This window comes from Amia ocellicauda, chromosome 11 (genome assembly GCF_036373705.1).
Source record: "Amia ocellicauda isolate fAmiCal2 chromosome 11, fAmiCal2.hap1, whole genome shotgun sequence".
NCBI lineage: Eukaryota > Metazoa > Chordata > Actinopteri > Amiiformes > Amiidae > Amia > Amia ocellicauda.
The window spans coordinates 3,531,600-3,546,253 of NC_089860.1; the positions used below are offsets into that span (position 1 = coordinate 3,531,600).

Here is a 14,654-nt window from a genome sequence, read left to right on the forward strand (position 1 = left end):
CTCAGATTACTGCAAATGTCACTGCAACTCAATGGAGCAACATGTGAGGAAAGAGGAGCTGTGAAGTGAAAAGCTGCAGGGAGATTTATGTCCTAGAAAAAGTCTTGTCACTCATCTGCTGTTGATTTAGGGTTTGATATGGACAGAGAGAAGGGGGACATCTCTTAAAGGAATAGTTCCCACTTCTAATGTATTCTAATGCAAGCCAGGAAGTTCTGTCTGGTCATTTGTCATTGTTAGGCACCATCAGAATTCACATCATCCACCCCCTGCTGCATTTCACATTATGGTATTTCCTCCTGACAGGTTATTTCCCACATACAATATTAACCAGATGTAACTGCAATTGATTTAATGCATCCCTTAAACTCTACCATACATACATACATACATACATATAATATATATATATATATATATATATACATACACATACATACATATAATTATATATATATATATATACATACACATACATACATATAATTATATATATATATATATATATATATATATATATATATATATATATACACACACATACACACACACACACAGGTGACAAATTAAAGGAAAAACCAACAAAGTGTATCCGCAAGGTGTTGGCCCACCCCGAGCAACCAGAACAGCTTCAATGCACCTTGGAACTCTACTGGAGGGATGGTACACCATTCTTCCAAAAGATATTCCCTCATTTGGTGTTTTGATGATGGTGGTAGAGAGCGCTGTCTAACACATCAGTCCAAAATCTCCCATAGGTGTTCAGTTTGGTAGAGATCTGGTGACTGCGAAGGCCATAGCATATGATTCACATAATTTTGATACTTATCAAACCATTCAGTGAACCCTTGTGCCCCGTTAATGGGGGCATTGTTATGCTGGAAGAGACCACTCCCATCAGGATAGAAATGTTTCACCATAGGATAAAGGTGATCACAGTGCAGTGACCCTTCCCTCTAAGAGGACAAGTGGACCCAAACTATGCCTAGAAAATGCCCCCGACAGCATGAAAAGACCCTCTGGACACCATCACTGTAGGGGTCAAGCAGTCAGGCCTGTACCGTTCTCTTGGTGTATGCCACACATTCACTCGCCCACTTGTCAAGAACACTAGCCAGCTGAGCAGTCTTTGTGACTGAAGCTCCTGCCATTGTCAATAGTCATAGTAACTTTGAGTAGGGCACTATGAAATCAGTTTAATTATTTTCAATTTTCTGATAATTTTATTCCTGATTTCAGAAGTTTGTTTTTTGGTTTGATACATTAACAGTAATGATGAAGCTAGAAATATTGTAAATAAATATTTAGGCTTTAAGTAGTATTTATAAAATAAAATGTCAAAACAGATGTAATGTTTTTAATTAATAATTAATGGCGAACAAGGTAAAACAAATACTAAATATTTTAATTTATTCTTATTGAATAATATTTAATTGAGAACTTAGGCGAAAAATAGGCTAGACCCTACATGCTGCAGTAGTCATTAAGTACTATTTCCTCAGAACAGTTACTGTCCACAATTCATATTAGGTCCACCTCTAGGAGACATTAATTTGATGACTGCTATTAAAGCAGTCCATGCGTTGAACATGCAAATTTGACATTAAACATTGTTTAATGAATGTGCAGATGGACTTAATTTCCCACCAGAACCTCGAAGATTGAAAATGCTCTGTTTATATATATATGCTATAGATCCCATACTGGCCCCTCAGTGGGGCTCCATCTCCCAGGCAAGTGGTATAAACAGTTTGTCCAGTCTCTCAGCCTCTCACCTCAGTGCTTTTTATTAATTAAAATTCTACTTGTGTGTGTGGAAGGTCTGTGACGTGTGCTGATATCAATTCCAACTACATTTAAGTCACAGCACCCACTTAAACATGTCATCAGCTATGGAGATTCATTTGTAATTAATGTAGTGTTATCTTAACTGATGTGATATTATCAGGGTATTGTGCAGAACACAGTGAAAACATTTAATTTGCAGTGTATCTTGAAAAACCCAGAGCATGGCATTAATAAAGATGTCAGAACTGTAGTATCTGAAGTGAAAAACATACCTCAGTCATTAATTTCAGTACCTATCAATTATTGGAAATGTATCAATCAACTATCAGTCACAACATTAGTGAACTAGTAAAATATTAGCTGCTGTCACTGTCATTTCTTGATCAACATTCCACCTTAAACCTGTTAGTTAATTCCACATCTAAGGAATATATGTTATGCATATACAAAAACATATGCTATAGGTAAAGTCTAAAATCTGTTGGCTCATATTTTACCTAAGATGCTTACTATACCTATTACACTTTGTCTAAAATGTATTTTGCTAAGAGAATCAGCAGAGATGCTGATTGACTTTTTATTTTAGCTGTACAGCAAGCGTAGAAACTGCAGTGCCTGCAAAAGCATACTGACAAAATGCTTGCTAAAGTTATAGATAAAGTTGTACTGAATAAAAAGATGTAGATAAAGGTCAAACATGGTCTTTATTGCATCAAATTAGATGACTGAAGCAACCGGTGTCAGTAAGTTAGTGCATTTAATTAGATAAGGTCTGATATAGTGTGTTGATAATGTACAATGTAGGTAGCCTAACTTTTCAACAGTTTAGATATTCATAGATTAATCGGCCCAGAGAAACTTCAATTTTAAGTGTGTGTGTGTTTGCAATGTTCATACTGTTTTCCATTTCTAATTTAATTGAGAGCTTTTGGAGCTGTTCTGTCATTGCCTGCCTTCACAAAGCAAAAAAACCAAGCAAAACAATAACAACAAAAAAAAGCTTCTGTACAGCTGGCTTCATTGCCCCTCTGCAAGCACAAAGCTTTCACAAATGTGCCTTTGTGAAATTCATCCTCTGCAGTCTTCCCAAACAACTGGAATGACACATGTAATGCTGTTGGATGTATTCCCGCACTGCCCTGAGAAGCTGTTTCTGCACATTCAAGGTTGCAGACATAAAAGGGAAGGCTCCCCTGCCAAATGCCTTTCTTTCCCATGTGGGAGAGTTCCTAAACAAAAGCTTAAAAAAATCCTGTTTCCCCTCCTCCATCTCCTCAGGCCTGTCTTTGTAACATGATGAAGTCAGGCCTTGGACCTCGGTCTTAAATAGACCGGCAGAAATGTATAGTACTATCAGGACACATAACATGGCCGTCCTCGGAAGATGAAGTAACAAACAGAGAATGTGCTGGCAGGCTTCAGAACAGTAGTATATTTGCCAGTACAGTGGTTATTTATTTCCATATGGCAGCAACCTTCTGAACCTCCATCCATACCAATTTAACACTGCGCAGAAACATGCTTCTGCAGCACTCCTCTGATCAGTGTGAATTCGTTCTGTAGCATCAAACACAAGCATTTCAGAAATTCTTCACTGGCAGTTGATATAGAGAAGGTCATTTAGCACCATTGGGACAATGAACAAAGAGGCAACTATGAAAAAGTGACCATTTAGTCTGAAGAGACCAACTAATGTTGCTTGCTGAAAGTATTTATTCTGGTTAGTAAATCAAACTACGGGTAAATAGGGATGCCAGACTGGAGAGATGTTTTCTTTTTCTTTTTTAATCTGTTTTTGGTCAACCCATACACATTCTGCAGCAACTGTTTTTGGATTATCCAGGCAAGCAACATAGATGTGGAAGAATTTACAGGAAAATACATTCATTCCTCTTTTTACTAAATTAAGATTTGAAAAAAAGTTGAGAAGGGTAAACCCCAATCAAGCACTCTACTTTCACAGTCATCCAACCAGGTAACAAGCACCCCCTCCCATCATTGCCTCGCATCTCTGCTTAAACAACCAACTCTGCAGGCAGCTCACTGGCTCAATTCACCTGGTGGGGGGTTACATTCTCATCCTCAAGACTGAAAAGACAGATTTTTACTCAGCCAAGTCAGCTAAAAACAAATAATTTATTTTTATCTTCTAACATTTAGGCTACATCTTACCAAGGGTTGTCTAAACTCTTGTACTAAGTTGATCCTCTTTTCTTCTGGAGATTCCTAACCTTTCCAAAGCACTGAAGTCACACCCAGTAAACAGTGCCTACTCCAATTCATCTGTTGAGATGGCTATGACTCCCTTCCAACCAGCAGTACACTCCCTGCAAGGTTTCCAGCCAAAATCTACTGCACAGCGTTTAGTAAGGCTATAGCTACAAAAGTCCCAAAAGCATGACTAACATCAGACAATGTACTGCAGGTTCTTTTCTCCTTAGTGTAATCCTACCTATCCGAGTTGAATCACAACACAGACAAAAAATATCAATAACAGGCAAGGTTCTAAAAAGAGAGATGAGCATATTGTGTTCAATTTTTATTAGCACAGAATAATTCATGCTGTAATCGCCAATTGTCTTTTATTTGGTTGCTAAAATCCTCTGGAAAGGGCAAGAAGTGCTTTTGTGTAGTCTATTAAAAAGTTGTCCCTTCCAGTTCCACTTAACACAAACATTTTTTAATTATTCTGGTCGTAAATAACTATCACAATGTCCATATATTTTAAATGATAAACAATATTATATGGTTTGGTTTGAATGCGGTAATTTTTTTCCACTTTCAGTTAGGTAGATAGTACTCTTCTCAAGATCAAAAAGCAAACCTTTGCCTTCATCAAGCAAACTTAAAAAAAAACTGGTGCCAAGTCTCTACAGTAAACTATGTTAGTATTTTAGAATGGGCCTGGCTACATGAATACATAAAGAAAATAAATAAGCTTATGATGTCCTGATTTTGACTACAAACTTGAATACCAGTACAGTGACAGTTACTTATCCTGTACAGAATTCCCTCTCTGACTATCCATCACAGCCCTGTTCCTCAACCCATCATTATCCTTTAGACAAACAGAAGACAGACGCAGAGCTGAAATACATACTCACTCCTCTGACATTTACTATTCACAGCACGGTTTTCCATAATGGGCTGATCGGCACCTCATTCATCACTTTTCGCAAAATGTCACCACATTGTGAGTCAAATGAGTGTACCTCCTACAGCTTCACATAGCATTTCTGGAAAGCAGCTCAGCGGTTAGCAGAGGTTATAGTGGTGTTTTCTATAGGAGTCCGTAGTATAGCAGTTAAGCAGCCATGCATCAGGTTAGCATCAACAGGTGAGAAGGGGCATGTTATGTTAAGAGCATCCTGTGAGAACAAGCTAAAAACAGCAAAATAAGTTGGTTGGGAACAAACTGTCTAGCCAGTTATACAAATCGGAATGCTTTTTACTGAATAGCCCTCTCAGATGGCCTCACTCCTTGTCAGAAAAAAAAAAGTAAACTAAAAGTTTCTACGAATTCCTGTGTTTTAAGAAAAAAAATGACCATAACAAAAACAAGGTAATCATCAGTATCATTAAGTCACTGCACTCTCCCTTAAATGGCTTCCACAGGTTGAGAGTAGGCACCAAAGCATGTTTAGGTGCCAACCAGGCTCACATTATGCAAAAAGCAGCCTGTGGTCATCTGTTTCCTTATCATGTCCTGCAATTGGTTAAGATTCCTTTATTAAAACAGAGCAAATGAGCAAATTCCAATCAAAGCATTCTACCAAGGTAAGGTCAACTTTGAAAAATGTACAGTTATAAATAGTTTAAACTTCTCACTTCCCAGCCCTAAATCCAACACAGAGAAACTTGGCAGTGACAGCAAAAAAACACAGGGAAAACCAAACAAGCACAACAACCGTGCCGAGCTCATAAAGGAAAGGAAATGCTAGCATCTGTTACACCGTTTTGTTTTACATGCTTTTAGTTAGGCATTTGTCTGTCAAAAATCTTTTTTGAGACTATCAAACTGTATTCAACTTGTTTATTGGAAAATAAAGAGATCTATAAAAAACCCAACAGTAAGTATGACTATATATATATATAAAATACCATAGTTCCATAAAGGTGCAACAAACTCCCAGTCCTAGCTGTTAACTAATATGATTAGATTTCCAACTGTAGTGCAAAAGGCTCTGTGTGCGTGTTTCCATGATTTGTTATGGAAAAGACCCATTGTTTGAATTGTTCGCTATGCCATCAGAACACCAGCACTTCCTCCTATCAGACAATAAGAATGCCTTCCAACAGGCTGCAGCTGAGACTCTGGGACAGGAATCAGGATTTCTACACAGCAGTAGCTTAAAATGGACAGAAAAAAAATGCTGGATGGAAAATTGTTCAATCAAACACTCAACCTTAGGTGGAGGACAGCCACATATGTACACTACTTACCAGTTAACCTAATGGGTTTTTTTTTTTAACATGCCAATGTAATCCATAAAGCCTTGTCCAGGAGTGAGGAAACCTATAACATAGCAATTTTTTTAATTATGGTTTAGAACGGAGAACAGACCAATATCAAAAATAAAATGCAGATGAAGCCCAGAGATGTTGAAAACATTACTTTTTTTTGGTTGGTTGGTTTTTCATTTTACTTGCTAATGTTGCCTAACTTACTACTGAGTGATGATGCTACAATGTCCCCTTACACAAGGGAGGCAACAAAGACCCAGAGAGTCATGGCGTACTATATAGGGAGAATGCCCACCCAAGGCCATCGACCCCAGTGAGAAAGTGGAACATGATACTGTCTGTCCTGAGCTGAGGATTAGCACTCCCTCTCCTCTACCTGTGCCCAAGCCAGCTAGTCACAGTACTGCTTTTCCTCACAGCTCCCTTAGCTCTTCTACCTTCAGTTTAGCAGACAAGCCATGACAAACGATCTGGGTAGGAGGGGTACTGCCTATGTGACTGATGTTTATAACTGCTGGCCACTATTCTACCCTTCTACATACCACAACCCTTCTCCTGGAATAGCGGTCTCTTCCGTATTTTGTTCCAGCTGAGATCTCAGTTAAGGTTTTACTTCAATTAAATGTTCAATTTTGTCATTTAGAGCTCAGCTTGAATAAAACCCAGAAGACACAGGGATAGTCCACTACACTTCAGGTTTGCATCCCTTAAATTGAACTAGTTTACTAACTTTCCTTTGTCAGATGAAGGTGATGGTTTAAAGGGACCTATACAAACCTGCTGGATTTTTGCCCTTGAGGACTGCGTTTGAAGAGCACTGCACCATGGTATTTCCTCACAGGAATGCAGTGTTGCTGGAATCTTTCTACAACCACAAGTGTAACCTTCCTAACTTAAAGGTAGGGTATGCAATCTTTTCCAGAAACATTTTTTGTTATACTGGTTGAAAGTCTCTTCACTTCCTAATAGCAGTCAATAATTTAAGTGGTCTAAATGTAAATATATATATATCTTCTGTGGAAGGGACAGGACTAAAAAAGAATCGACCAATCATTGCAATCGGTCCGAATGTAATGATAGGATGTCCTTCCTGTCTGTCAATCTATATACCGTATACCGCCGCGCAACTTGTTTGCGCAGACAATCACACGTCATCAGCGCGGGAACCTTGACGCTGTGCAGAGCGAGCGCAAGAAAGGAAGGCGAGCCGCAGCTACTATTTTTAAAATGTCTGACCTATGAATGAGACATGCGGTAATCTGAAACTGTTGAGATTGATTCCACCCACACATCTCTCCTCCTGGCGCTGAGACTCTGCTGTGTGTGTGCGCATGTGTGATAGAGGGGGCGTGGCTTTGGAGACGTCTCTGAAGCGAAGGCGGGCTCTATGCTTTAAAACAAGCTTGCTAACTGCTGGCTTCTCAGGATTGCACACCCTAGCTTTAACATACTGCACATATTGACCACATCCTCCCACCATAATTCTACTGCCTCTGCCAAAATATAGCGATCCTAAATCAGCAATACTGTTGGGTACACTTGGGGACAGCTTCATCAAGGCATTACAAATTCTGAAAAACATTCCCAAAATATTGCGCCAAACGTATACTTCCATGTCAAAACAAGACCAAGGTCCAGACTGCAGCAATGGAATTTTCAGAAGTGGAGTAAAAAGAGGTACAGATGCATGGAATGAAATAAAAGAATAAATGTAATACAAACAAAATTTGGTATCAGAAAGAGAATACCAGCATGTGGATTAGCAAGACTGACAAAATGATTTCTTTTTTGGTTTTCCTTCTCTCTTCATGCTCTTAAAGCTCTACTGAGCAGTACTCCATAAACCAAATCAATATTAACACTATCCACTGTATTTCCTTATTTAAGATTGTGTGTGACTTGCTGGCTATAGCAAGTCCTGGAGCTCTACGTATAAAGAATGATGAAGTCTTAAACATTTGGTTATCTATGCAAGGAGTCTGTGCAACATCGTTCCCTGCAACACAATCCCATTTAATCCTACGTAGTATGTACAGTGAGAGTGAGATTTTTTTTTGGAGGCAGGGATGCCAGCAGCCTACTTATACTAGTGACATCACATGGAATTGTCATATACACCAATCAGCCATAACATTATGACCACCTGCTTAATATCATGTAGGTCCCCTTTTGCCGCCAAAACAGCCCTGACCCATCGAGGCATGGACTCCACTAGACCTCTGAAGGTGTGCTGTGGTATCTGGCACCAAGACGTTAGCAGCAGATCCTTTAAGTCCTGTAAGTTGCAAGGTGGGGCCTCCATGAATCGGACTTGTTTGTCCAGCACATCCCACAAATGCTCGATTGGCTTGAGATCTGGGGAATTTGGATGCCAAGTCAACACCTTGAACTTGTGATTCATTGGACCAGACCAGGTTCTTCCAATGCTCCGTGGTCCAGTTCTGATGCTCACGTGACCATTGTAGGCGCTTTCGGCAGTGGACAGGGGTCAGCATGGGCACCCTGACTGCTCTGCAGCTACGCAGCCCCATACACAACAAACTGCGATGCACTGTGTGTTCTGTCACCTTTCTATCAGAACCAGCATTAACTTTTTCAGCAATTTGAGCTACAGTAGCTCATCTGTTGGATCGGACCACACGGGTCAGCCTTTGCTCCCCACGTGCATCGCTGAGCCTTGGCTGCCCAGGACCCTGTCGCCGGTTCACCGCTTTTCCTTCCTTGGACCACTGACCAGTACTGACCACTGCAGACCAGGAACACCCCACAAGTGCTGCAGTTTTGGAGATGCTCTGACCCAGTCATCTAGCCATCACAATTTGGCCCTTGTCAAAGTCGCTCAGATCATTACGCTTGCCCATTCTTACTGCTTCTAACACATCAACTTTGAGGACAAAATGTTCACTTGCTGCCTAATATATCCCACCCACTGACAGGTGCCAGGATAACGAGATTATCAGTGTTATTCACTTCACCTGTCAGTGGTCATAATGTTATGGCTGATCAGTGTAGAATACTATCAGCAACTGAATGAGACATCAGACTTTGGACACTTTCTTATTAATCCTGAATAGCTGGGCTCTAGAAGATGACAATGGAGTCATAATATCAATAAGATAAGGTGGTAGAGAATTCAGTTGTAGGGCCCCGAAGCGTAATGTAAGAGATGCCCCCTCTGTCTTAGCCTTTAAATCACGGCTGAAGACTCATCTGTTTAGTCTCTGTTTTTCTAGCCCATTGTGCCGCCGGTGTGCCATGGACATGCAATTGCACAACTGCCTTTGGAAATGTCCTGCACTGCAAGACCAGTATCTGAGCACGACTGCCCTCTTGTCTTCCAGCAACAGCCCCCTCTGAGGGTCCAACGAGGCACTTCGTCCCCCACCATGGAAGTCTGATGAGACACAATCCATCCCAGAGGCACCTCACCACAGAGGGTCAACGGGGCATCCACACCCAAGGTTTGACGAGCCATCGCAACCCAAAGCCTGTTGATGGTCCAAACCCCCCCACCCCCGATGGCCAGCGAGAGGGAAGACCACAGCCAGCAGCACCGATAAAGAACTTTCTGCCTGGAGGGGAGGCAACCATTAGGCCTAGGCCCTAAGCCGTGGACCCCCAGAGATTCATTTTCTCCTACATGCCATCCATAGGTTTTTTTTTTTGTTTTGTTTTTTCTCCTCCGTGCCTAAATGGTTTATTTACTTAAATGTTCACTCACTTTATTCTAGATCATGTAAAATGTTTACAGGTCTATATTTTATTTTATTGTATTTATGGTTTTTATTTTGCTGTACGTTTGTTGTATGTTTACCAGTCTGTAAAGTGCTCTGTGGCTACCCTGCGAAGGGCGCTATACAAATAAAAATGTATTGATCGATTGATTGATTGATATCAGTTAATATCAGGGCTGTAACGATACAAAAAATCCACGGTTCGGTTCACACCTCAATTAGTGAGCCACGGTTCGGTTCATACCTCGATATGTTTTTTTACTTTTTTGGTGGGGGTGGGAGAATAAGAAAAAAAAGTTTCTTTATTAAATCACCAATAGGTTCAACAATTTGGAACACTAGAAGAACAGAATATGAACAACATAATTACCTAGATTGACTAAATAACACTAAATAACAAGATTAACTGTTCACATAAACTAATAAGGAAAATAAATAGTGATAAATCATTTGAAATTCTCTTCCACACTCTGAGGTAACAGGCCAGCTGAACTAAGTAAATAACTTATATATATCTCTTTGTGAACAGTACTCTTCAGAATTAAATACATTATATATAATTTGAAACCATGCATTCTGCTTATTTAGATTACAGTAAACTGTACAATAATTGGCTGTCACCAACAGATAGTAATCTACTATATTTACTCAAATGACAAGATACTGTATTTATGGTTACAGTAAGATTATGCTTAGCTTACAGTAATGATGCAGTAATACAAAAAACAGTACTATGCCGGCAACCCTGCTGCCAGTTAGATACTGTAAATTTAAATTCAGTAATATATTGTACATGATGTTACTGTAATATTCAAATACATGTGGACATGATGGTGTTCCTAAAGAAAAACTTTAAACTTACTTGAACTATGTTTACACAGAAATGTTTTTATTATTTAGTTTTGTTTAATTCTGAAGATTGCGCTGATTGCGTTGGTAATATTTTGAGCACAGTCAGAGTTGGCTGGTAACTTCATTTGAAAGGCATTAGGAAGAGTAACCTGCTGATGTTGAGATTTCTTCCGTGTACCGCTTAGATCAATGTCGGGATGATGTCTTCTGATATGCGTGTGCATATTTGATGTGTTGCCTGTCACCTGAGGAAGTTTTGTGAAACACTTATGGCAAATTGTATGTGCTCTGTCTACGACATGATTGCCATCCCTATACTCCACTGGATAACCAAAATATTCCCATACTACTGAGTTGTATGTGCCGGGAGGGTCTGCAATTTCAGGGTTATTAGCCATCTTGAGATAACTGAAGAGCTCAACTTTGCAGGCATGGACACATGATTGGAAAAGTGTTCACATGACATGTAAGTGGAAGATGCTAAAATGAGTGTAAAGTCATACTTGCCTTAACTTACTAACTAAATAGAATAATAATTTCATGATTTACATGTAATGTGTACTGTGAAATGAGAAAATTAATTTTGTTGTAGTGGAATTTTATTGTAGTGTGTGTAAAAAGCTCAAGTAACTGATGGCAGGCTGCTGGGTTTGGAGAGGGGCGTGTGTCGCGGTTCATGCTATGTAATTCTATAGAGAATTATATGTGAAACATATATATATATATATATATATATATATATATATATATATATATATAGAGAAAAAGTTTTGGTTGCGGTTCGTGTATACAAGTGGATTTAATAAGCACCTGTTCTGAATGTCCAGTTCCACCCTCTCCCGCACTATCATGTAGTCAACCCCCATTGACTCCCACTCCATACAAGCTACAACACAGAAAAAGAAACGTATCTGTTTCCTTTACACTTTAAGCCTCTGTTACTTTAATAGTAGCTGCATGACGATGACGGACTGTACTATTTATGTAAACAAATTGGTTGAGACAAAGCTGGCGCAAGCCCATTATATACAAGATTGTAGAGCTGTATCACAGAGCTGGGGTCAGCTATAATTACAATTACTGCAGTGTCTGCAAGGCTGAATTACAAGTAAGCTGAACAATCACCATTCATGATGCAGAATAAGAACATAAAAGGTAATATGGAAAGCAGATATGACCAGATACATTGTACATTGTAATAGGAATCAAGTAAAATCAGCCAGCAGACACAATCCTCACTGACCAGAGGTCTACTGCCATTATATAAGAATGCAGCAGCTGACAAGACTTAAACCATATCCATACTTTCTATTAAACTATACTGAAAATCTGCATAGCCCCAAAACGGACAACAAATGTCCAAAAGACGTGATATCAGTGATCTGGAGCTGGAATCCTGCATTTCTGATTTCTGTTATTTTGGTATAGTTTTTCAATGTCTCACATATAGCACCAATAACTTTAGAAGAAAAAAAATCTAAATAAAACTAATCAGAAAATGTGTTATATATTATCTTAAACCAGATAACAGCTGGATATGAAATGTTTTGAAATACTAGTCCCCGATGTGGAGAAGGATTTTACTCTGTAGTAGAGTAATATCAACATAACAGGCTCTTGCACACAGGGGTCCTGTGACACTTGCACAAGAGTACTTACATCCTGCCCACTCCCTCGTACATGCGCGTGTCATTAGTCAGCGTGGTGATCTCGGTGTCTGTCAGGTGGGCATGCTTCTTCATGCGGCTAAGCTGCTCAATTTGCAGGTCCGCCAGCTTCACCTTCTGCTGGGTGTCAATCACCTTCGCCTGCAGCTCTGCAAAGGCCTGCCGTTCAAAACACAAGGCAAGTTTACAGTGCTGCAGTTGGGAAGGAATACTGCACAATCCTACACAAGAGATCAGCCTTTTTGTTTACCACTTTATTACTGAATGCATTGAAAGCACTGGTTTAAAATTACAATTAACCCTTAATTAATATTAACAAGAACTTGATTTCCTTATTACGATTATGTGCAGTTTGTTTGATTTCATGCTCTGGACAGAGCTGGCGCTGAGTATTAAGTGACACTTCTGCAAAGTGTTGGATATTTACTTATACATCTTAAAACTCGACCTACAGAATTCAAAAAAAGCAAACAAAGAAAATAGTGTTTTTGTTCATATTTTTAAATTGTATTCACCACCCTACCAATTGGCCTACTATCCAATCAATTCAATCAACTTTGATTTAGTTGGAATTTATGATTAAAGGCATTTGCTTTTGCCAAGTCTGTCTACGCAATCCAGCACAAAGGTCTGCACTTTTCACAGATTGGTAATCCAAGTCTGAAACATTACATACCAATAGGGTTTCATATTTAGGGGTTCCCTGGAAAAATGTACACAATACTTGAACTTGATAGACTGATAAAGAGCTGCAATAAGTCACACATAAGGCCCTGTGTTTTGCATTATTTGGCTTTTAAACTGTATTTCACTCATGCAACTGTTTAAAGCAGTAAATGTCTGTAGGAAAACATAATTTAAGAAAAAAAACTGCTGTTTATTTCTTTTAGTGTTTGACAAAAAAAAAAAACAGGTCTGCCTATATTTAGCCAGCAATCAACGTTCAAACTACGTTTCTTTTCCAAAACACAAGCAGGCCTGTGGGGAGTGTATATAGACAGCTATGTGTCGAGGGCCTATATGCTTTATATAGTTGACAATCGGGGCTGAGTTAGAATGCTACTACCCATGTCATTTGTAATCCATATCAAGCATCTACATTTCCAGAACATGTGTCTGTATCTGTGCGTTTTCAATTTTAATCAATGTTATTCATATTTCTGTCAATCGGAATATCTGCTGCAATGTCTGTTACTGTGTCTGCTAAGGATCTGCACACGTTTGTCTATAAGAAAACAAAAGCCTTTTATTACATAGATGTATGTTTTTGGTTTAATCGTTTTTAGTTGCATGTAGCCCTACATGAGAGTGAGGTTATGAATATTTTACTGTAAAAAAACGCACTGACACTACCGGAGTTTCCTAGTAAATCTGTTAGCTTCATTTTTGGTCGTGTGAAATAAATGTTAAAATTAATTAATTAAAGCCAAGAGAAAATGGTTAGTATTGATACTGTATTACTCTAAATTAGTATTACTACTAAAGCATGCGAATCACGGAGTAAGCGAATAGAATAAGAAAGCAAGTTTACGCAAAATTAATACAAGCATACAAGAAATGAAATAATATTGACACGAGGGCTATGCTCGTTTCTCTATTTTTCATCAGACAATTCATGCTCACGCTCTCAGAAAATATATCCGACTCTACATCATATTAAACATCGTATAAAGCAGTAGCTGACATTGCTCAATGCTAATACTATTAATATATATTGTCGAACATAATACATTTTCTCATGTAGTGTTTAATAATAAAGAAATATAACATTTTACCTTTTTCAGTTCTAAATCTACGGGGGCTGCCATGTTTGATTTGCCTGAGCATGCGTAGTGATAGGTATGTAGGTTGCATGAACGAATGGTGCTCGTTGTGTTGCCAAGGGGATCTAGTACGTCGACAACAAGCTTCATGATAAACATACTTACACTACATCATATATATACATGCAATTAAACATACAATAATATTATTATTATTATTATTATTATTATTATTATTATTATTATTATTATTATTATTATTATTATTATTATGTAGCTTGCCACCGCACCATGAAGGGTTAATGGGTAAAGACGGCGCGGTGGGGAGGAGCGTAGAGAGCGGGGATAACAGAATGGAAGCGAAAGGAAAGGGGAGTGTAAGTCAC

The 14,654-nt window shown here is 38.9% G+C and overlaps 1 protein-coding gene across 2 annotated transcripts in view; it reads right to left on the reverse strand.

Annotated features, from left to right (window-relative positions):
* The window catches only part of pfdn1 (prefoldin subunit 1), a 100,581-nt gene extending 86,155 nt beyond the window's left edge, over positions 1-14,426 (reverse strand). The window contains exons 1-2 of one of the 2 annotated variants that reach the window (XM_066716386.1): positions 14,281-14,426; positions 12,498-12,664 (exon numbers count right to left, since the gene is read on the reverse strand). In XM_066716386.1, the coding sequence (XP_066572483.1) occupies positions 12,498-12,664; positions 14,281-14,418 (305 nt within the window). In that variant the 5' untranslated portion in view covers positions 14,419-14,426. The remainder of the gene's footprint in view (positions 1-12,497; positions 12,665-14,280) is intronic. The other variant, XM_066716387.1, reaches the window with a different exon arrangement.
* Between the last annotated feature and the right edge of the window lie 228 nt (positions 14,427-14,654).